This window comes from Trypanosoma rangeli (genome assembly GCF_003719475.1).
Source record: "Trypanosoma rangeli strain AM80 chromosome Unknown Tra_15.4_contig_00100, whole genome shotgun sequence".
Lineage (NCBI taxonomy): Eukaryota > Euglenozoa > Kinetoplastea > Trypanosomatida > Trypanosomatidae > Trypanosoma > Trypanosoma rangeli.
Genome location: NW_021705842.1, coordinates 14,656 through 36,167, shown reverse-complemented (window position 1 = coordinate 36,167; position 21,512 = coordinate 14,656). Strand labels below are relative to the sequence as shown.

The following is a 21,512-nucleotide window of genomic DNA, read 5'->3' as shown; positions in this document are numbered from 1 at the left end:
TCTCTTCATGTCTTTTGAAGAATGTTTGTATATAATTTACAATGTGTGTTGTTGCTTTTTTGTTACTTTGCCTGTCAGCACTCAAGGGCAAGGCAGAAGAAGTAAGCCGTCGAAGGTGATTGACTAGCAACGACTATAATGGTGGACGGCTGCGTGGGGGTGGAACGGATCCGAAGTTCACGTCTGGTACAATGCCCGTCAACAGTACAACCATGAAAGCCGGGGCTCCATGGATGAAAGAAGCACGTTTTAGGCCATCATTGGGTGCGCGATCGGTGAGGATGTCTTGTTTACCTTCCTGCTTGTTTTCGTCTGGGCGTGTTGCTTCAAACAACATGGGCGGCGAGAGGAACGCGCGGCGTGCACGCAGAGCAACCTCCTCTCACCCCGGCCATAGTCCAGCTTCCGAAACACGTTAGCTCCACGGAGCTGCAGGGAGGGGGCACGTCATGCGAGAGCTTGCAATGGGGCGTCGAGTGCATGCAAAATTTGTGGATGAGCACAAAAAGGAACTTCTTCTGGTGGGCCAAACGTGCAGAGGCGGCGGAATGGCCGTGTCCCTCCGACGCGGCGTCCGTGATGCCCATGGAATGCATTGGGACGCGGCCGTGCCTGATGCACGTGGACTCCGGCCCCTCCGTGCAGCCGATGGCGCGGCTGACTTTACAGCCGCAGTGACGGCAACCGTGCAGCGAGCTCGCCTCGGAGGAGGATCTGAGTCAACTTCTCACGAATGAGAGAGCCTCGGTGTGGAGCGCGAAGATGCCAGGTGTCGTCAGTGTTCCTGCGCCACAGCCGGAGGCGGAATCGCCCTCCCCGGAGCTCAGGCGCTGCGCCTCATATGCCTTGTTTGTGAGGGGTGTAAACGTGAGTAAGCATTTGGTTTTCTTGGTCGGGATTCTTTTTTAAAAATTTATTTATCATCTCTTTTTTATTTATCGCCACACGCACGCTCCGCCCTGCGCCCCATTTATGTTTCCCTTTCATTCGTCGTTGCTGCTGGGTAACGAATTTGGGGAAAACGTTCTGCTTGCGCGCCTTGGTAATGTAAACTTGGCAGGGAAGAAGCAAAAGCAAGCATAAAGTAAGTTTTACTGGTAGCAGTGCTGCTTTGTGAGAAGGGAGGCGCGCGTCAATTATCATTGTCGTGTTGTTTGTGTGTTTTTTAATGGTGTGCACATTTTGTGTTCCACACGCACAGGAGATTCGTTTATGTGAATTGTGCTTTGGGTTCTAGAGGCCTCCGGGGGGCGGGATACGCGAGCGGCTGAGACTGCGTGGGACGCGATTGGGCCCAATTCTACACCCTGCACCCTGTTTTTTTCTACCCAGCACAGTTATTTATGTTTACGATTTTGTGCTTGTGATTCTCAACGAAACCGCGCTGTGCTGCGGCGCGAGTGACGCACTTTTGCGTTTCCGCCCTCACGCTCCAACACCACCACTACTACTACAACAACAACTGCTGTAACTAACACCGTCATTGGCACGCACACACACCCACGTGGAAGACCCTGAGGGGAGAACTCAAAGGGTGCCAGTTTGCCAGCAGCACAGCACACGCGGTTGTTGTGCGGCATTTTTTTTTTTTCTGTTGGGGCGTGTGTGTGCGTGTTGGGTTGACTGTCTTGTGAGCGGGGGGAGAGGAGGAGGCGCTGGGTGCACATGGGTCCAAGCTGCAACCTTCACGCCTTGTAGAAATGCGAGGAATTGGCCGCGTGCAGGTGCATCTTTGTTTTTCTCTATTTTGTGCCTGTGTTTATTGACGTTGCTTTTGCGCTGTTTTCTCGCCTTCGGCTGTGTCGCGCTCACTCTCTCCCACGCAGTCTAGCAACAAGGGAAGCTCATACAGCGCAAACATACACCAACAACAAACAGGGCACACACACACACACCGCGAGATACACTTATATACACACGGCAAATGGCGGACAAGAAAAAACCGACGGCTGGTGGAGGCAAGTACGTGGAGCTTACCACGCTAAGCTATAGCGGCCCTGTGCCGCGACCCCACCCGCCCTGCATGGACCCCACGCCGGACGAGCAGTACCGCCAGTTCGTGGAGCAGAAAAAAATGGAACAGGGGGAGCGTAAGCACGTCAGCTCGGGGGCTAAGCCGAGTGCCCCCGCCGACCCCTCCAACACTTCCGGTTTGTTTTCTTCCGCCACGACGAGCCTTCTAAGCATGGCTCAGAAGGTTGCGCGCAAGGTGGAGCGTGCGGGGACGGAGGTAACATCTGCAACCGAGAACGCCGTACGGCAGATGGAGCGGCAGCTGAACGTGGAACGCTTCAAGAGCAACTTTCCGGAGCTTAGCGCGATGGGGGAGATACTGCTGGCGGACTACGACTGCTCCGCGATGCACGCCGGGCTGCGCGTGAAGGGGCACATGCAAATCACCAAGAACTACCTTTGCTTCAGCGCGCAAACAACGTCAATGCTTGTCCAGGCGACTAATGCCATGCTAAAGGAGAGCGGCCTTTGGTCTAACGGCAGTCCTTTGGAGGGCATTCGCCAAGTTATTCCACTCACTGAAATCGCCTGCATTTCACTTTCCGTTGTGCTTGAGACGGTGGACCACCGCACTCCGTTCTTTCTGCCTATTCCCGCCTCGAACGTGCTGCCGTCATGTCTGCAGATATACACAACCAAGCAGCAACTGTTTCAATTTCTTGCCTTCGAGAGCATTGCGGCCGCAGCCGGAGCTGTCTTATCTGATGCCGTAAAGGGCCGCACCATTGACCGCGCCTACAACTACTTGGACCATGCGTGGCGTGCCGCTACGGCTGTGCCGCTTCCTGGCGTGAACTATGTCAGTTGATCGCAACTGTCCGGGAGAGAAGGTCTGCGTGGGCGCACCAAGCCTCTATGCATTGCCGCACATGTGGAAGCATAAACTGCGACATGCGACTCATCAAACGCGCCAGCCATTCTCTCAGACAGCGCCGATGGAGGCGGAGGCGTGAGGAAAAAAAGGGAAGTAGTAGCAAAGCCGAATAGTATACGTGCAGGGGAAAAGGAACTGCCTACGCGTCTTTGTTGTTGTTTTTTTTGTTTTTTGTTTTTGTTTTTTTGTGTTTTTTTTTATTTGCTTTTTTTTGTTGTTGTTGGTGTGGAGAGGAACAAAAGCGAAAAAAAAAGCGTAAGAAATGAAAGTGTAGTGCGGCGCCGCCTTCCGCCCTCCTCCCCGGGTGGTGGGACGGATAAGACGATGAAGAAGTCGGGGGATGCCGCAGCAACAGTTGGGTGCTTTTCTCGCTTCTTTGATTGAATCAATATTTTACTTTTTATTTGCTTGGGTTTTGTTTTCCTGTACGGCAACCGCCGCTGCCTCATCACGCCCTCGTTTTATCTGTGTGTCTGTGTGTGTTGGGTGGGGGGGGAGGTGTTCCCTCACATCGCCTCTGCGCAGACACGCAGGCGCAAAGGGGGAGGGGGGCACAAAAGACGCTCTTGCCAATTTTTTAGACTCATGGCGCACGGCAGGTCACTGCTATCGCTTGACGGCCACGTTGCCATACCCCGCAGCTACGTGCGGGCAGTAGGACGCGGGCTGCGGAATGTGCTGCAGCGACGGTCCGGCATACCTGCACCGCACGGTCCACGCTGCATGCTGGACGAGGCCTTGCATCACGCGGCGGCGTTTCAAGAGCGAGCGGCGAGGCGCTGGACAGCAGCGGCGCTGGGCCCAGCCCAATCTCACGGGAGTCATGGGCCTTACCTGGGAGGGACGCAGTCCATAGATGCTGCATCTCCTCTAACGCTGCAGCATCTGGCGAGCGTCGTGGAGGCAAGTGAGGCCGTGCCGCCAGAAGCAAACAAAGAAGAACAGATTTCCCTAAGCTTCGTTGAGAGGCAGCAGGCAAGGCTGCATGCTGCGCTACAGCAGTGGGTCTTCTACGCCGGCTTTCGCTGCAGTCAAGCCGAGTTTGTCGCGCGGCAATCTGACGTGGCGAAAGTACTTTTGCTCGCACCGCTTCGAGTGATTCCCTCGAGTCACAGCAGCCCTGCAGGTGCGAAGAATCTGGAGGCCTCTGTTCGACGCCGTGGTGCACGGGCGTATGTCGACTTACTAGTGCACCATAAGTTGGCCATGCGGCAGGAAGAAGAGTGGGCGGCGTTGTGCAAGACATGCTCCCCCACACGGGGGGAGTCGCAAAAAAGTATGGTGGACAGGAGTGATCTGCTTCGCGTGATGGTGTTGCCATTGCTTCGGTCTTCCAGCCCCGATGCGTCGTGGGAGCGAAGCCTTGCGGTGCTCTCGTGGGCAATGCAATTCCGCGGCCAGCACCAGCTGTCCAAGAAGCAGCGGCCACAGCAGCATATTTCCTCTGTCGATATCGCGGAGGTTTTACAGCAGTACGCGCAGCATTTTGGTGAGCGGATGCAGGTGCCAGGGCTCACACACAACGACGACGGCCAAGCCTCACTGGTGCTGGGCACTACGGCCGAACACGCCGTCGTGACGCGGCTGCAGCAGTGGTGGGTGGCCGCGCGTAAGGCGGAGCAGCGAGACCCCAAGCTTGCTGAGCTCTGCGGGCTCGATCGCACGGAGCAGGACCGCATTCACGTAGAGGGCAGAAAGGTGACGCTGATGACGTCCAATGAGGCCTCCGCAGGGGTCGACGCCGCGTTTGCGGAGCTGCTCCTGCAGGGGCGCTGGGAAGACGTCTTGCATCACATTGAGCGCATTGCCTCCAACGCGCTGCGACGTCGTAAAGCCCCGGTTGAGCAGCAAAAGGCAGAGAACGAGGACGATGCCGGCGCAGACGCCGCACTAAATGCGGATGTGGTTTGTGTCCTAGGTGAGGCGCAGGAAGAGCGTCAATTCGCCAGTGGGGACGCCGCGCCGTCGACAGCCGATGTTCTGGCTACGTTCTTCAACAGGCCGCGCCCTGTTGTTATGAAGGGCAAGCTGTGGGTGCACAGCACCGCAGCACGTCTTGGGCGCGTCCCGCATGCGCTGCTCACTGCTGCTGAGACACCAGCCGAAGCGGAGCTGCTGCGTCAGCCCCCCACAGCAGGTCTCCACTCGCGTCGTGGCATCACCGATGCGCGAGGGAAGATAAAAAGCAAGGGAAACGCTGAAAAATTCTCTGCTTCCGCGCTAGTGGAACTGCGCCGCAAGATGTGGATTCTTTTTCAGCTTCCACAGCATGTGCCACACTCCATCGTGCGGTTTGAGGGCACAGGTGCGGCTATGCTGCCGTACGTGCGGCGTTGTCTCGCGAAGGAGCTTGCCCCGTGGCTCCTGCTCAGCACCATTGCCGCTGCTGCGCAACAACAACGGCTGGGAGGCGTCCAAGAGGCTCTACATCGGGTCCGCATGCAGACGCTTTACACACTCTTTTCCCCTGTCCCATACTATGCTGCATTTCAGGAATACACTGCAGACTTGCTCATTCAGTTAGGCAACCTATTGGCCCCACCGGCAGTGATGCGTGAGGCGGTGCGCACAATTTTGCGTCCACCGTCGCTCCGTCACTTCTACGATGTACGCAAACGGCGGCGGATTCCAGTTGAGGTTGCGTGCCGTCGGTTGTGGTGGGGGTCGTTAGAAAATGCAGTGGACGCAGAGGATGAGATGGTGACAGGCTCCAATCTTTCACAGCCTGCCGTTTGCATCTTGGAGCAGCTGCGGCGTGACCCAGATGCATTGAAGGAGTTCGCTGTGTGTAAGGCCGCGAGCTTGCGGAACTACCACGTCTCCACATGGATTGAGAGCTGCAGTAAGGTGGAGACGCTGGTGGGACTGCTGGACATCCTCGTGCGGGAGACAAACATGTATGGGCCTCCGCTTCTCTCTCCAGAAGTGGCATCTGCGTTGCTCACGGCAGTTCTCCTCCACCTCCTCCCGCGCTACTCCGCTGCAGGTGAAAAGAAACAAACGTCTGCCACCGCAGACGCGCTGCGTGCACTTGGTTTTGTGTACTTTGTGGTGCCTGCCGAGCAGGCCCTTGGTGTCGCGCCGTACTTCAAGGGCATCTACCATGAACGCTACATTACCGCAACCTCTGTTGATTGGGCTGCGGGGTGGAACGGGGCGGAGGCGCTGCTAGTGGGTCGTTCGATTCGCCGCACAACGAAGTACCCCACGACAACCACGGAGAAGTTCTTTCGCGTCACGCAGCCGCAGCGGGAACGGGAACCCCATCTTGGCATCCACTGCTGCCCTACAGTGTCGTACCGCGTGCCGGAGCTGCGACTACGCCTTATGGTCGTTGACCTCCTCGAGGCGGCACGATACTTCGAGGAGCAAAGACAGCGGCAGAGCGAGGAACTGGCGGTGCCGGTGTCGTCGCAGGGGAAACGCACGGAGCCCGGCGCCAAGCCTGACATTGTCGCACGCCACTTACCGTTTGGTGTGGTGGCGGTGAACAAACCGGCCGGGGTGAGCACGACATTGCACGCGGTATACCCTAACCTCCTCAATTTTCTCGCTCGGTGTGTGCCGTGGAAGGGAGTCGATATTCCCGTTCTCTTCCAACACGGGCTAGTCAACCGCATAGACGTGGGCACAAGTGGCCTGGTGCTGGTGACCGACACGGAGCCGTCACTGGTGGCAACGCGGCGTGCCAGTGTCGTGGACCGTTGCGTGGAGAAGACATACCGGGCCCTCGTCCTGCGCTGTCCCTTGCCGACGTCGCGGATGGGGCGCGAGGAGTTTTGGTACCTCAACCCCCAAGGCGTTATCACACGCAACGTCCTTGCCAATGGCGCCGACTACTCACTGCAGCTCGCGGCCCACGACACCAAGCGAAAACGAGGACTGCCGCCTGCATCCATGGACCGGCGTCCGGCGACAACGGTGTACCGTGTGCTGCGCTACTACCCCGCCAGTGGGGTGTATGACGTGGAGGTGCAGCTTCGCAGCGGACGCCGGCATCAGATCCGTCAGCACTTTGCCCAGCTTTGGCATCCGCTGGTTGGTGATGGTCGCTATCACGCGCGGGCAAAGGCACAGGGAGAACGAATGGGGCTTCTTCGGCCCGCGCTACATGCGTCCCGTATTACGCTCCTGCCGATTCCCCTTGACACTGCGCGGCATGCGCCTGTGGACGCGGTGCATGTCTGGGAATCGAACTCGGAAAAGACGGTCGTAGAGTGCCCGTTGCCGGATGACATGCGACGCGCACTGTGTTGGTTGCAGGAGCTGGAGGAGAAACGAGGAGGCAGAGATCACATGTAAGTGTGCCACCACGTTTGTTGCCTTTTTTGTGGATCATTCACACAAAAATAAAAATAAAAACTGGGAGGGGGGTGGGGGACGTGGAAGGAGGCGGTAGCCTTAACCACCCTTGGTAAGGATCCATGCTTGCTTGCAAAAGGAGATATCCATACGCTCACAGAGAGAGAAGCATGAACCTGAGGTTTTGGTTGTACTGTCGGCGCGCACACGGTTTCTCTTTGCTCCTTTTCTGTTGGGCCGATTTTGTTTCCGTCTTTACGCGTCCTATTATTTGGCGGAAGACTGAGACTCTGAAGGATCTCTCACATTACCCGAGCAAAGGGAGGAGTGACAGAGAGAAAGAGAGGAGGTAAGCGAGGGTGTAGATGTGTTCCACGGGGAAGGGGCTTGCTCTGCAGCAGCAGGATGCCTACAACTGGCGTCTTAAGGAGGCTCAGGCTGCCAAGGAAAGAGGCAACGCCGTTCAGCAGGTAAAGGGAACTCGACCCATCGACGAGAAGAAGCTGCGTGAAGCGGTGTTCAGCTATCAAAGGGGGTGCATGTACCTCGCCGAGTATCTCCCCGAGACGACGGACGGTGTGGAGGAGAACCTTCAGGACATGTTAGTAAGCCGCCAGCGAAGAGCCCGAAGGTGCCCACTAGACGAGAAACAGCTCACTGAAGTGGTGGATTTGTACGCCGCGCTGCAGAAGAACCTGGCGCTAGTGAACTATCGTCTTGGACGCTACGCGAAGGGGGTGGAGTGTGCCACTGCCGTGCTTGCCCTTCCCGGGTGCGCGAACGACAAGAAGGCGCTCCTGCGGCGCGCCTTCTGCAACTGCTCGCTTACAGATTTTGTGGCCGCGGAGGCGGACCTGGATGCCCTGGAGCGCCTCTGCAAGGATGAAAACGCGCCGCTGGATCCCAGCTTCCAAGAACTACGTGGCAAAATTTCGACTGCCAGGCGTGAGGCGCTGGAGAAGGAACGCCGCATGTGCAAAAAGATGTTTGCCTCAGAGCAAAGGAATAAATAATAAAAAGAAATATATATATATTTATATATTTGCTTTGGGTAGCCACATATTACGTCTAGTTGTCTTTGCCTGCTTTGCAAGTCTCTATCTATCTCTTTCTCTGTGTGTTACTTCTTCTTCTTGTGGCGGGACCGCGCCCCACCGCTGGTGTGCTCCTTAACCGCAATGTCCTTCCCTCTTTCCCTCTTTCCCTCCTTCTTCTTTGGGTGTGGGGCAGGGTAGCGAAGCGTGGCAGCCGGTGACGCCTCAGACCGTTTTGCCACAGCACAAACATTGGGCCATAGAGAGTTTTTTTTTTTTTTGCTTCTTCGATTTTTCGGTCACCTTGTTGGGATGCACCGCTGTCGCCTTGCAAGAAACGCAGCGGCATTCTACGAGTTTGTCGATAGTAATTTCCTCAACAACAGGCGGCCTCCGGTACCGGGCGGGGCGTGGCCACTTGAGAGCCTTCGCGGAAAGAGCCTTGCGGATCTGCAGCAGATCTGGTTTTTGCTGCTGAAGGAGCGCAATATGCTGCACTCCATGAGAGAGCACTACCTGCGTCACCAAGAGGAACTCGGTGCGATGCCTGCCCCCTCGCGGCTCAAGATGGTGCAGGAGTCGATGCAAAATATTAAGCGTGTCGTGAAGGAGCGCGACGCGGAGGCGACAGCGCAGGCCATCGCGATTTTTCAGGAACGGATGGAGCGCGGTATCTACCGCTACCCGCCGGGACCCCCGCCACCACCGGGCGCCCACGATCCCACTGTCGTCGTTAAAGTGACACTCAGCCGCCGCGTTGAGGCGGACCGGCTGCGGGAGCTCTTCGGACGCTACGACGTCTTTGAGGCCCACAAGGGGGTCGTGCGGGTGGAGCTGAAGTTGCCAGACGAGGTGCTGCGGAAGAAGGAGGAAGCGGAGCAGCTGTGGACGCAGTACATGGCCGAGAAGAGTGATGTTAAGGCGTACCACCAGTGGTCGGCATCACCCAGCGTGTACGACTACGCCAGCGTGGAGCTGGCCCCAGGGGTGTTTGCCAACGACGCTGTCGCGGAGGCGTTAGCCCGCAATGCTGAGAAGGAAGATCATAATAGTGAGGATGACAGTACCAGTAGTAACAGTGGCACTGCTGGTGGTGATGGCGAACAGAAGGCGGACGCGGTTGACGATGGGGCAGTGGTGGCGGCACGCGTACCGGTGCCAGCGAGCAAGCGGCCGCCGCCGCCACCTAAGAACCCGCTGGAGCGGCTGAAGGAGGAGCGTCGCTCGTACCTCGCACGCACAGTCATCCAACTTGGCTACTTCCCGAATATCACGCTGCAGCCACCACGCTACTCGAGCGTAGAGGAGGTGCCTCGGCCGACGCACCCGGACGAAATTGAGGGACCATGGGAGGCGTACATCACGTATGACCGAGGCGACGGTCTCGAGTACGCGCAGTCGCTTGGCATCAAGAGCATTGATGGGGCTGAGGTGCTGGAGGTTGTGGAGCACAAGCGTGAGCCACAGCCGTACGCCAAGGTTGACCCTGTCTTCCTCGAGGCGCTGCGGCGCGAAAAGGCGCGGGAGGAGACGCTTATGAAGTGGCCACACGTTCCCCAATGGAAGTACGAGTACAGCGAGTACACCCGGAAGCACTTGGCTGATATTGTGCGGTACAACTACAGCAACGTCGTTGACTACGTGGATCGTGAGGTTCTCCTTACTGGGCGTTCAGTGTGGGAATGCCCAATCGATATTGACTACACCTGCGGTGGCGCAAAGTCTGTGCCGCCACACGCAAAGAAGCCAATCCGTTACATGGACGCCGGCATCGCCGAGGTGGGAGTCACAGATATCTAATTCTATCATTGGCCGCATATGGGAGAGGATGTTTTTCTCTCTCTTCTCGATCTTGGCAGCGCGTCTGTGCTTGGAGGCATCCCGTTTTGTTGTTGCCGACGGTGATGAATGGTTGGTGGGTGGGTGGGTACGTAAAGGTGGGTGTGGTGGCCAACAGGTGGTGTGTGACACCGCTGCTACGGGCGGCGGTGGTATTTCTGTGGGAATGTCTGTGGCCTGCTTTTTTTGTTTTTGTTTTTCGGTCTTTCTGCCGTCAGGCCCTTCTCCTGGCACCTGCTTCTCGCCCTCCGAAAGCAACAGAGGGAAAGAGTCAGAGAGAGAGTCAGAGAGGAAGAAACAAATAAGCAAAACAACAACAACAACAACAACAACAACAGTGGCGGATGGACCGGCGGCAGGTGGCGGCGGGAAACGACCCCGAGGCGTCGCTGCAGGACGACGAGTTACCCTGCCGCGACTCCCCGCAGAGCCCGACGTTTGACCCCAGCAGCCACCTTGCGATGCAGTTCGCGCTTTACGATGTCGACGGCGTAGCTTTGCGGGGTAGCAATCCTCGGTCGTCGAGTGCGCAGCGCGAGGGTGGCGGTGGCGGGATGCTGCAGATAATGTCTCCGCTCAGCGCAGTACAGTGCGCGCCTCCCGTCTTTTGCCACCGAAGGCGCTCAGCGCGGCGTAGAGGCTCCCTCCCGAATCACCTGCGGTACGGGGCGGCAAAGCAAAACGTGCACGTTGTGCGGCTTGCCAGTGACACGGGCGGCATTGAGATGCAGGAGGCCAGTCAGCATCTTCTTAACGCGGTCCGGATGCGGGAGAAGTACAAGGCGGTCGACAAGGGGCAGCAAGAGGGGATGGAGCGGCTTGTGCCACCGGTGGCACTCTCGTTTGAATCCGGTTGCATTCAGTTCAGCGATCAACGCACATGCATTGTGCCGTGGGAGCAGTTTTACGACGATGTCACGGCGTTGTACGTCACCCTGCAGCACCCCATCTGCCGCCTTGCCTGCTCCCAGCGGCTGCACGTGCTGGAGGAGAAGTACAACCTCTACAAGCTCTGCAACAGCGAGCTTGAGAACCCTGACCGCTACCGCCGCGACAGTGGCGTCTTCTCCAGCAGCACGAAGGTTGACAACGGCGTCTACCTCGCCTCGATTATGAATTCGCAGTGGCTAGTGGAGTACATCCAAGAGACGATGGAGATGGAGGGGGATGAGGTGGTGTACCTTGCCAAGGACGCGAAGGAGCCCCAAACACTGCGCTCCGTCTGTGAGCAGCTGGACCTGGCGGACCCCGCCAAGCTGAGCGTGGACGGGCTCGGCCTCAGTCCGCCCAACGAAAAGCGGCTCTACCGCTACGATGTGCTGGACCCCGAGTTAAACCACGCCGGCCGCAACAGCGCGGAGCTGCTGCGCCTCTTTCTCACGCCGGACACGCTGAACAAGGGCCGCCACTTTGCGGAGGCGGTGCGGCCCATTCTCTTTCTCAACGGCTCCCGGCGGCGAAGCATTCAGGCGACGGAGAGCATCATCGAAATCTGCGGCCTCTCCCCAGACGACTGGGAGAGGACGGCGAACTGGATCCACAGCCACGGGTTGGATGAGCAGCCAAACAATCAGTGGCTCATTGCATTACCGCGGCGACAGATGCGGAAAGAGATGGCGGGGGAGTCGCTCGAACACTATCAGCAGCATCTTGAAAACTTGTTTCTGCCGCTGTTCATGGCCACACTGGCCCCAGAGGATCCCAAAAACACGCAGGTGGCCTCTTTTCTGTCTCGCATCGGTGGATTTTTGATTGTCTCAGATGAGGAGGAGCGCGAAAGTGAGTTTCAGCGAAAGGTGAGGCGCCCAGCGGAGGTCTCCTGGTCGGAGAATGTCTGCGACCTTTACTTCGCCTACAACATCTGGGTGAATCTCTGCTCCTTGAACGCGTTTCGGCGTCGCAAGGGGCTTTGCACGCTTCAGCTACGCGCCGCTGCTGGTGGACGCAGCAGTCAGATGGACGTCCTTGTTTACTCCTACCTTCTTTGCGATAGTGTGATGAACGGTGTCATACTCGACCAGCAGCCCGTGCTGCAGTACCTCTACGGCATCCAACGCATCGGCATGGTGATATCGCCGCTAAGCAACAATGGCTTGGGGCTTCCCTACATGCAGAACCCGTTTCATGTTTTTTTCCGCCGTGGACTGAACGTCTCTCTTGCCACGAATTGGCCGCTGTTGTTTCACTTCTCGCGGGAACCTCTTATTGAGGAGTACGGCACGGCGAGTCGCTTGTACCAGCTCTCCGGCATTGACATATGCGAGATTGCGCTGAACTCCGTCATGTTGTCGTCCTTTCCACTTTCCACGAAGGTAATATGGCTGGGTGAGGCTTTCTTGACGGAAGGACTGAAGGGAAATCTCTTTGAATACAGCAAAGTGCCGACCGCCCGCCTGGAGCTGCGGCAGGACATGTGGCAGACTGAACTTCACATCATAGTTGAAGCGGCGCGGCGGCAGTCGCGCGTGGACGATGCTACCAGTGCGGCGCCTGCCACCTTCACCGGCGAATATTCGGGGACGAGTTCGGTGACGAACTCCGCCGCTGTGCCGGCGAGTCAGGTGCCATTTGTCGTGCTGGACCCGAGGGTTGAGTACCCGCGGGTGGTTTTTGTCAGGCCACCGGAGCGCGACCCCTCTCACACGACAGTGACCCAACTCCTGCACCGTGCCCTGGAGCTGCGGGCACGTTACGCCGGTCTCAACCGCGTCAGGGAGGTAATCGACGGGAAGGGCGTGTTGAACCCGCACGAGATTGAGAGCGCCTTTCGCCGCGACGACACGTTTGACGAGAATGAGTGGATGTTTAAGACCGTCGAGGGAGTTTTGGTGCCACACGAGGTGCATCAAATTCCGCGGCTTCCGAAGGAGATGTTCCACTATGACGACTTCCGTGCACACGTGCAGGAGCTTCGGATTGTGCTGGAGAACATCCACGTGCGCAACTTCGCGACCCGGCGGCTGGACCTGCTGGAGCACAAGTTTATGCTGCACCTCGCGGTGAACCGCAGCCTGGAGGCTGGCACCACCACCAAGAAGGCGTCACAGAACCGCGACTTTTACCAGGCGACCAAGGTGGACAACAACATCCGCGTGGAAACCTGCATGACGGCGCGCTATCTGCTAAACTTTATCGTGTCAAAGGCAAACAACAACGCGGACGACATTGTGTCCCACCAGGAGGGGAAGGAGCCTCAGACGCTGCGGCAGCTGTTGCAGGAGCTGAATATCTCCCCCAATACACTCACCGTGGATGATCTCAACGTACAGGCGGACGCAACGCTTGGTGTGGCGGGGGCACAGTACACTCCCGAGGGGCGCGACGAGCTGCTGACGCTGCTGCTCAAGACCGACAACCAAATGAAGGGGCGCTACTTTGCCGAACTGACGAAGTTAACGTTTGAGAACTTTAAACACGATCGTTTCACCTTTACAGAGAATCGGTTGCCGATTTACGGCGCTAACGTCAAGGAGTGGGGGCTGCTCTCGGATTGGTTTGACACCCACGGCATGGCGTCGGTCCACAATCAGTGGATGGTGCAGGTCCCACGCATTTATAGCTATCTGCGTAAGCGCGGCAAGGTGAGCACCTTTGCAGAGTACCTTGAGAATATCTTCAAGCCGCTCTGGGACGTCTCACTTCACCCCAGCAAAGACCCACGCCTCTTCCACTTTATCAACCACATCTCCGGCTTTGACTGCGTCGAGGATGAGCGTCGACCTGACACACCGCTACACATTGCCACAAAGGCGCCGCATGAGTGGACCTCTGAGGAAGAGCCACCGTTTAACTACTACATGTATCATATGTGGGCAAACATTTACTCTCTCAACGAGTTCCGACAGCGGCGCAAGTTCTCCACCTTCACCTTCCGCCCAAGCTGCGGGGAGACGGGGCCGGTGGACCACCTTATTGGCGGATTCCTCCTCGCCAATGCCATTAACTACGGAGTCACCCTTGCCGACGATGCCCCCTTGCAATACCTCTTCTACCTGGCACGGATCGGCGTGACGGTGAGTCCGCTGAGCAACAACACCAAGGTTCTTGGCTACCTTGACAACCCCTTCCCGCACTTCTTCCGACGGGGGCTAATGGTTTCGCTGAGCACTGACAGCCCGCTGATGTTTCATCACACGCAGGAGCCGCTGCTGGAGGAGTACTCCATCGCCTCCAAGGTGTGGAAGCTTGGGCCGAATGACATGTGTGAGATTGCCCGCAATAGTGTGTTGCTCTCTGGCTTCGACACCGCCTTCAAGCGTGAGCGTCTCGGGGATCTTTATTTTCTCTCAAGCAGCCGCAGCAACGACGCCTCCCGCACGCATCTCTCCGACATTCGAGTGGCGTACCGCTTTGAGACGTATCACTCTGAGATTGCGCTGCTGGAACATATCTGTGGCCTTAAGTTTCCCAAGGCCCTCCTCACCCTCAGCGAGGAGAGTGCCCGGGAGGCCGAGTTCCTTGAGGCGGACAAAAAGAAGGAGGTGGCGATTGGCGGCATTATTGATCCCCAGCCGCTGGAAGCCGACATTGACGGACTGCAGCAGCAACGGTCGCTGATGCAGAGCCAACTGGAGGAGCTGAGTAAGGCGCTCACAGGGCTGCAGCGGCAGAATAAGCAGTTGACGGAGAAGCTGGCGGATGAGATTGCACGCGATCAGCAGGCGGCGCAGCTGCGCCGCCGCAGTTTTGAGGAGCGTTTGGACCAGCTTCTGGACTCAGGGACCAAGGACCGCTCCGCGGCAGCGATATCGCACTTTGCCGATGCCTCGTTGGGGCGCCTGCCGGGCTCAGCGATGCCAACTTTTGGCGGTAGCCCCACCGCTTCGCCCTCCGGGGCTGCGGCGGCGCGGGAGATTGGCGCGGAGGACACGAACAAGTCAAACTCTCAACAGCAGGAACTGGAACTGGAGGAGCCACAACGAAGTGAAGTTCAGTCATGGGCCCGTAATGCATCCATGCCGTTTAATTCGCGAAATACCCCGGGGCCGACGGTTGGTGGGGCCAATTCCTCCAATGAGATGGGAGGTGACACCTTCTGCACCGACCCCAAAAGGGTGGCGGCCGTCACCACGGCTTTGGTGAATTTCCAGGAAAGCATGTGGAGCAGGGACAACAACGGCGGTGGCCCCTACGCCTTTCCGGAGGATGAGGTGACGAGTAGGCAAGGAGTCGACAACAATTTGCATCTTCCGCAGCTCAACACGGATCCGCTGCATACAGGCGGAAGTAGCACCTACCCAGAAGGGAGCCGTTCTGTCACGAAGCAACTGGCAACCTTGCCGCACCGCCAACCACTGGGTCTCGTGCTGCAGAGACCCTCAGTCGTGTTACCGCGTTTATTTGAGTAGTAGCTGTGGAGCAGGAATACGGATCCGGGACGTGTCAGGCCTTTCTTTTATTGGTTTTATTGCTTCTCCCCACTCACCCCTGGAGTTTGCCTCCAGCTCGCATTGCACACGTACCTTACTGCACGACGTTCGTTTGCGCTGGAGTGGAGGTTGAATAGGGGGGGGGGAGGAGAGAGAGGCACACCCACACGCGCACAACAAAAAAAAAAGGAGAGAAAGAGGGGCATATGCCTTTATGTAATATAGCCTCAGCCGAGCCAAAAAAGAGCACAAACTATATATAGATGTTCCCTGTCACTCACGCGCATGCGCTGTTGCAGTGTGTGGTGTTGGCGAACCCGGTGGATTCCTGCCTGTCATTAGTATTTTTTCCCCCTATTTACAGTTTATCCTTTCTGTGTTATTGAGGTATTTTAGTGCACCAGTATCAAAAAAAAAAAACGCTTCACTGCGTTAGAAGTCTCACGTGCGCGGTGGCAGTAGCAGGAGTAGGAAGGGGGATAGGGTTAACTGTGAGCCCACACATAAATAAGAAGAAGCAAACAAACAGACGAGGAAACAAGAGTAAGGGATATTAGGAGAAGAATGTGGCGCACAACTTCCCTCTACGGCCTTCCAACGGTGCGCACCGTGGCTGTGGCGGGATGACGCTACCACAAGCCCGGCAAGCCAGAGAAGGTGCTGCGGTACGAGCGCTTCCGTGTCCCCTTCAATCGTAGTGGCTCGCAGGTGGTAGTGAAGATGCTGGCGGCCCCCGTGCATTGGCATGACCGCAACATGATCTCGGGGAACTACGGACCCATCAAACCGCTGGGGCTCCCTCAGGTGGCCGGCGTCGAGGGCGTCGGCGTGGTGGAGGAGGTCGGCGCCAGCGCCACATTTAACCTGCAGGAAGGGGACCTTGTCTGGGTGAACAACCCGAGAGTCGGCACATGGGCGACGCACATTGTGACTGATGCAGACAACCTCGACGCCGTGCCAAACCGCGCCGAAGTTGACATTGAGTACCTCGCCTCCCTCTCGCTGTTCCACACCGCGTACCACCTGACAAACAGTTTTGTCAGTCTGCAGCCGAACGATGTGGTGCTGCAGACAGGCGCCTCCTCGTCGGTGGCGCAGATTTGTCAAGGGTATCTTAGGGCTCGTGGGGCGAAGCTGTTTCAGACCATGCAGCTTGGGCGTACCGAGCACGCACAGCTGGTGATTTTTTTTTTAAAGATTCGTGGGGCCTTTGCAGTGGTGCCGTACAACTATGTTCGCACCAACTACATGCGCCGCCTGCTCTCCGATGTGCCGCCACCAAAGCTGCTGCTGAACCACACCTGCGGTAACTATGCGTCTAGTGTTGTAAACCTCTTAGGCGACAATGGGGTGTGCGTCACGTATGGCAGCACCAGCGGGAAGCCAATGCAGATTGCGAAGATGGACGCAATTGCACGTGGGATTCAGTTCAAGGGGTTCTTCCTGCCGCACTGGATACGCCGCCACACTCGCGAGGCGAGAATGCGGGTGCACCAGAATGTTGTGGAGAGTATGACTATCTCTCAGGGTCACGGAATATTCCGGGTGCAGCGCTTTAAGATGGATGGGGACACTCCCTTTGCCTTTAGTAACGCCTGGGATGCGCCGCTTGGCAGCTGCAAGCCGATCCTGCGGATGGTTGGCGAATACGGCGAGTGGCGCCGCCCACGCTCTGATCAGGCGGCGTGGAACATGGGTCGTACGGTTTGGGGTGGTTTGCTGCAGCAGATGTGGGAGAGCGCTGGCACGACGGAGAACCCGCAGTCGATGAAGTACTACACTCCCCCCCTCAACGACATCTACTCCCACTTTCACGACGCCAAGCAGACGAAGGAGATGGGCCACCGTGACGTCTTCTTCCGCCGCTCCAACGCCCCACGCCACAACGCGGCAGAGCGAACTTATGGGCGGGAGTAGATGTTAACTGACGGTAGAAGCGGAGGAGGGTGGGGGGTAGTTTCCAGGGGGAAGAAAGGATAGGAAGAGTGTATTGTTAATATCCATGGAGCAGAGTTGTGGTAGTGAGGGTCTCTATGAGGAAAGGGAGAGGGGAAGTTAGTGCGTGTTTAGGGAAACAATGTGCTACTCGAAGAGACTGGTGGTGGGGTGCGTGAGCAAGTTTAGCTGCTTTGCGGAAGTAATTGTACGACGGATCGTGGCCCATCCTGCCTGCGGTAGAAAAAACAAGGGTTGCATGTGAGAGCGCTCCAGGCGAGAAGGAGAGGAAGAGGCGATGCTTCAACTCGCAAGTTCTCGTAGGTGGGTGGGTAGTGGGTGTTTGCTGTTTTTCTGTGCGTGTGTCTGCCTTTTTTCCCGTTTGTTTGTTTTTTATTTTCATTTTTGTTTTTTTTTTTTATTATTATTATTATTTTTCGCCCCCGTTTCTCTTCATCTCAGCCTCCCTTTTGCGAGCGTGAGCAGCGTTGTGTTTGAGTCCACCAGTGCAGAAGGGCTTCTGGGGTACGAAGGAAACTAATGCCGGTGGACCTGCGTGCCGAATGCCTGCGGCCCCGCATGCGCACCTCCATCGCCGCCGCTGCCTCAGCGTCGCAGTTCTGGTGCAGCCCTCTCCGCACCGCGCGGCGGCGGCAGGCCAGCGACCAGTTCCACCGATGCCTGCACAACCCGCACATCGTCCAGCCGGAGAGCGTCGACCCGCTGCCCCGCATCAAGGGCGACCAGCGGCAGTGGCTGAACACGGAGCAGTGGGACGGGTACAGCGACACGTACCTGCAGCGGCACATGCAGTAGCCCCCAACCAACGAGCAACCCAACACGCAGCTCAACTTCAGTCATGCCTAGGCTGTACGCGTGCCTGCGGACCTGCTACGAGTGCTACGGTCCCCTCACCGACGAGCTGCAGAAGCTCCACGAGGACCCGCTCCACCCGCACTTTCACGAAAAAATTGCCCACGTGAAGAAGCAGAGGGATAAAAAATGCCGCCGAGTTGGATCGCGTCTACGCCGACCTGCATCCCACGGTGAAGACGGTCTACGACGCCTACTTGGTCCGCCGGTTTTTCCACCTCGCCGACTGGATCACGCACGTCGAGCAGAAGCGGCACAATCTTCTTTGCCGCCTGTCCCCAGAGTACATACAACAAGACAAGCGAGCGCGGGGGGTGGCGGCCCACTTTATACACCGTCTTCAGCAGCTTGAGGCAGCCTTCACACACAACCAACGCTGGGGCTGTTGGAGGGTGAGAAGAGCAAGCAGCACGCGCACGACGAGCTGGTGATGCTTCGGCAGAAGGCAGTGTATTTCCGTAACATGCGCCAATTTAGCGCCAATCAACAAGACGCCGATGTCCACACAGACTAGTTGAAGCCGCGAGAAATGAGACGCGATTGAGGGAAGGCGGAGACACGCAGCAGTGAAGGTGAGAAATAGCAGGCATCCTCTATCATGCCGAGACGTTTCATCTCCAGTTGCGCTGCTTTTGCAGCGCAATCGTGGAGACGCGAAGACCAATGTCCATTACATTATAATATACATATTTATGTATTTGTTTTTGTTAAACTCTCCCGTGTTTCGTTTTCTTTTTTTATTTCTCTGCCGGGTCATATTTGAAAGATAAGTGGCGCGTAGAGATGAGTGTCCCACGACGTGTGGTCAAACTTGTGCAGTTCTCTGGATCCTACTTAAATGTGGCGTGGACACGAAAGTTCATCCTTGGCTCCTTGTTGCAGCGCTACAACCCCGCGTCCGCCAATGGCGGTGGGACACCTGCCGTTACGTCGTCTCCTCCCCCCAAGTTGACGCGCGAGAGTGCCGCGCTGGAAAAGGAGCTGCTTAGGCTGCAACGCATGCTTGGGGAAGTCTGGTCGCTTCCGGTGTGGCCGCTAGATGCAGTGAGCGAGGCGCGCATCTTTCGGCTTCTTGCACGGTACGCCGCCGGCGAGGGCGTTCTTGCCACGGAGGCATTGGAGGAGCTGAATCGGGTGCTGGCCTACATTCACGGCGCCCCGCAGAGTGTCGAGAATCCGCAGCAGATGGAGTGTCTTCTTCAGACGCTGCAGTACGTAGAGCCGGATGACAACTTACGACGCGTGGCATTTGCGGGGGAGCTGCACTACCCACCCAGTGCTCTTGCGCACATGCAGGGCTACCTGACGGAGGAGCTCCAGCAGGATGGCGGGGACCCGTTTGACGGTATTCGGCAGTATATGGAGGGGCCGGCGTACGCCATTGACTCCGCCACCACGTCGGAGGTGGACGACGCGATTGGGGTGCACACGGACCCCGCAACCGGGGAGGAGTACTTTGTAGTGTACGTGTCGGATGCCACCGTATACTGCCCTTTTGACAGCCCGCTGGAGCAGGTCACGGCGCGGCTCCTGACCACAACGACGTACCTGCCGGAGGGGGTCTTTTTTATGCTGCCAAAGCCCATTGTGGAGGCGGCAACGCTGCGCGAGGATCGGCCATGTAGGACGTTTAACATCCGCTTTCAGATTGATGAAGCGACAGGGGAGCTGAAGAACTACAGCGTCGGCGTTGGCTGGCTGAAGAAGCTGCGCCGCATCACCTACGACGAGGTCCAGGCACTGTACGACGCCAAGGAGGGGGAAACGACTGTGGCGGCGGCAGCTGCACTCCCGTCTTGGGTCACGGCAGACGACGCCCGTGCCCTGCATCGTATTCACGTTGCGGCACGTAAACGGCTTGATGGGCGTCAGGCGCGTTCATTGGAGCAATTCATCGACGCGAACCTCCCGGAGCCTCACATTACAGTGGCATCGAGACGTGTCTTGTCGGTGGAGGACCAGGTGGTTGCCACCAAAGATGCCCGCCTGGCCGTCGCGGAGATGATGATCGCCGCGAACGAGGTCTGCTCCCGTGTGGCGCAGGCAAATCACATACCAATCCCCTACCGCGGCACCCGGGAGCTTTCCATGGATCACGAGGCGGCGCGTCTGTATCGGGAGCCACAGGGTGTCGCATCGGTGGCATCACTGGACCCGCAGTACGTGTATTTTGCGGAGGCAATACAGCACGCCATTCGGCAGCTGAGCGCCGTCACTCGGGCTGTCTACTTCCACACACCCATTTACCATGCCGGGATGAACACGTATAACTACACCCACAGCACAAGCCCGCTTCGGCGCTACGCAGACATGTTGGTTCACCACCAGCTAAAGGTGTGGCTTTGGCGCACCTCCGCAGAGAACATGCATCGTGCCATGTCCCTTGCCTCACGGAAAGGAGCGGCACCAGCGTTGATGATTGACCAACCCATCGCAGAACATACCATGGCCACGCTGTGTTCCATGATAAGCAACAAGCAGGAGCAGTCTAGGATTTTGCAGGATAACAGCCAACGCTACTGGTTACTGAGACACATTGAGCGTAACATTCTCACAAAAGATCGTAATTATCGCTTTATTTGTCTTGTCGGCGACACACGTGGCGTGGAGAGTGCGCCCGAATACACACGTTTCATGGATTCCCCGCACTTGGATCACCTCCGCGCAGATAACGACGCGGCTGGCGGTGGTGGTGGTGAGTTGACCCCTTCGACGTTGCAACGAGTCAAACGGACGGTACCGCTGAGTGGTCGGTGGCAGCAGCGACAGCATGAGTACCGGTATGTGTCGGACATTTACATCCCGGAACTGCAGTTCGCACACGTGGTGCTCCACAGCCTGCCAAATGTGGTGATTGGGGCAGTGGTGGAGTGTGGGGTGGTTGCCGTGCATCCCACGCAGGGGCAGCTGACACTGAGGGTTGTCAAAGTGTGGACGGGTGGGGATGAGCGTCAGTTTGAAGGGGTGTGGAAGCGGGCGCTACTTCCCTCGCTTGACTCGTGATTAGCGGAGGGAGAGAGAGAGGGAGGGGGGGAAGGGGGGCAAGCGTACTCGCAGCTGTAGCAGCAACGGCCCTGATTCCTGGCGTTGGGTGCGGGTCTGTCTGTGGCCCTCCTCCTCGTAGTCTCCTTGAGTACTTCCTGCACCTGCAGGAAGTAAAGAAGAATAAAAAAAAAAGACGGAGCAATGAAATAATAAAAAAAAAAAACGGTTTGTGTGAATACAGCCACAGCGCCCGTGGTGTTGTTGTCATCTCCGCTTCCTTTTTTTTTT

The 21,512-nt window shown here is 57.3% G+C and overlaps 8 protein-coding genes across 8 annotated transcripts, besides 8 other annotated features; 7 read left to right on the top strand and 1 right to left on the bottom strand.

The window, feature by feature from the left end:
* Positions 1-1,845: 1,845 nt before the first annotated feature.
* Positions 1,846-1,919: a microsatellite.
* Positions 1,920-1,924: 5 nt separating this feature from the next.
* On the top strand, positions 1,925-2,821 carry TraAM80_03728 (uncharacterized protein; the record flags this gene model as incomplete). Its single annotated transcript, XM_029380681.1, has 1 exon — positions 1,925-2,821. The coding sequence occupies one exon, from the start codon at positions 1,925-1,927 to the stop codon at positions 2,819-2,821; it is 897 nt and encodes a 298-aa protein (XP_029239524.1).
* A 214-nt stretch (positions 2,822-3,035) lies between these two features.
* Positions 3,036-3,109: a sequence feature (A-rich).
* Positions 3,110-3,472: 363 nt separating this feature from the next.
* Positions 3,473-7,189, top strand: TraAM80_03727 (putative RNA pseudouridylate synthase; the record flags this gene model as incomplete). The annotated part of the gene is made up of 1 exon (XM_029380680.1): positions 3,473-7,189. The coding sequence occupies one exon, from the start codon at positions 3,473-3,475 to the stop codon at positions 7,187-7,189; it is 3,717 nt and encodes a 1,238-aa protein (XP_029239523.1).
* Positions 7,190-7,554: 365 nt separating this feature from the next.
* TraAM80_03726 (uncharacterized protein) lies at positions 7,555-8,202 on the top strand (the record flags this gene model as incomplete). The annotated part of the gene is made up of 1 exon (XM_029380679.1): positions 7,555-8,202. One exon carries the CDS (start codon positions 7,555-7,557, stop codon positions 8,200-8,202), a length of 648 nt encoding a protein of 215 aa, XP_029239522.1.
* A 333-nt stretch (positions 8,203-8,535) lies between these two features.
* TraAM80_03725 (uncharacterized protein) lies at positions 8,536-10,023 on the top strand (the record flags this gene model as incomplete). Its single annotated transcript, XM_029380678.1, has 1 exon — positions 8,536-10,023. One exon carries the CDS (start codon positions 8,536-8,538, stop codon positions 10,021-10,023), a length of 1,488 nt encoding a protein of 495 aa, XP_029239521.1.
* A 110-nt stretch (positions 10,024-10,133) lies between these two features.
* Positions 10,134-10,173: a microsatellite.
* Positions 10,174-10,321: 148 nt separating this feature from the next.
* Positions 10,322-10,353: a microsatellite.
* Positions 10,354-10,371: 18 nt separating this feature from the next.
* Positions 10,372-10,399: a microsatellite.
* A 7-nt stretch (positions 10,400-10,406) lies between these two features.
* TraAM80_03724 (putative AMP deaminase) lies at positions 10,407-15,410 on the top strand (the record flags this gene model as incomplete). The annotated part of the gene is made up of 1 exon (XM_029380677.1): positions 10,407-15,410. The coding sequence occupies one exon, from the start codon at positions 10,407-10,409 to the stop codon at positions 15,408-15,410; it is 5,004 nt and encodes a 1,667-aa protein (XP_029239520.1).
* A 741-nt stretch (positions 15,411-16,151) lies between these two features.
* TraAM80_03723 (oxidoreductase) lies at positions 16,152-17,348 on the top strand (the record flags this gene model as incomplete). Its single annotated transcript, XM_029380676.1, has 1 exon — positions 16,152-17,348. The coding sequence occupies one exon, from the start codon at positions 16,152-16,154 to the stop codon at positions 17,346-17,348; it is 1,197 nt and encodes a 398-aa protein (XP_029239519.1).
* A 358-nt stretch (positions 17,349-17,706) lies between these two features.
* Positions 17,707-17,804: a sequence feature (A-rich).
* A 20-nt stretch (positions 17,805-17,824) lies between these two features.
* On the bottom strand, positions 17,825-18,175 carry TraAM80_03722 (uncharacterized protein; the record flags this gene model as incomplete). The annotated part of the gene is made up of 1 exon (XM_029380675.1): positions 17,825-18,175. One exon carries the CDS (start codon positions 18,173-18,175, stop codon positions 17,825-17,827), a length of 351 nt encoding a protein of 116 aa, XP_029239518.1.
* Positions 18,176-19,022: 847 nt separating this feature from the next.
* TraAM80_03721 (putative mitochondrial exoribonuclease DSS-1) lies at positions 19,023-21,242 on the top strand (the record flags this gene model as incomplete). The annotated part of the gene is made up of 1 exon (XM_029380674.1): positions 19,023-21,242. The coding sequence occupies one exon, from the start codon at positions 19,023-19,025 to the stop codon at positions 21,240-21,242; it is 2,220 nt and encodes a 739-aa protein (XP_029239517.1).
* A 5-nt stretch (positions 21,243-21,247) lies between these two features.
* Positions 21,248-21,281: a microsatellite.
* Positions 21,282-21,396: 115 nt separating this feature from the next.
* Positions 21,397-21,447: a microsatellite.
* Between the last annotated feature and the right edge of the window lie 65 nt (positions 21,448-21,512).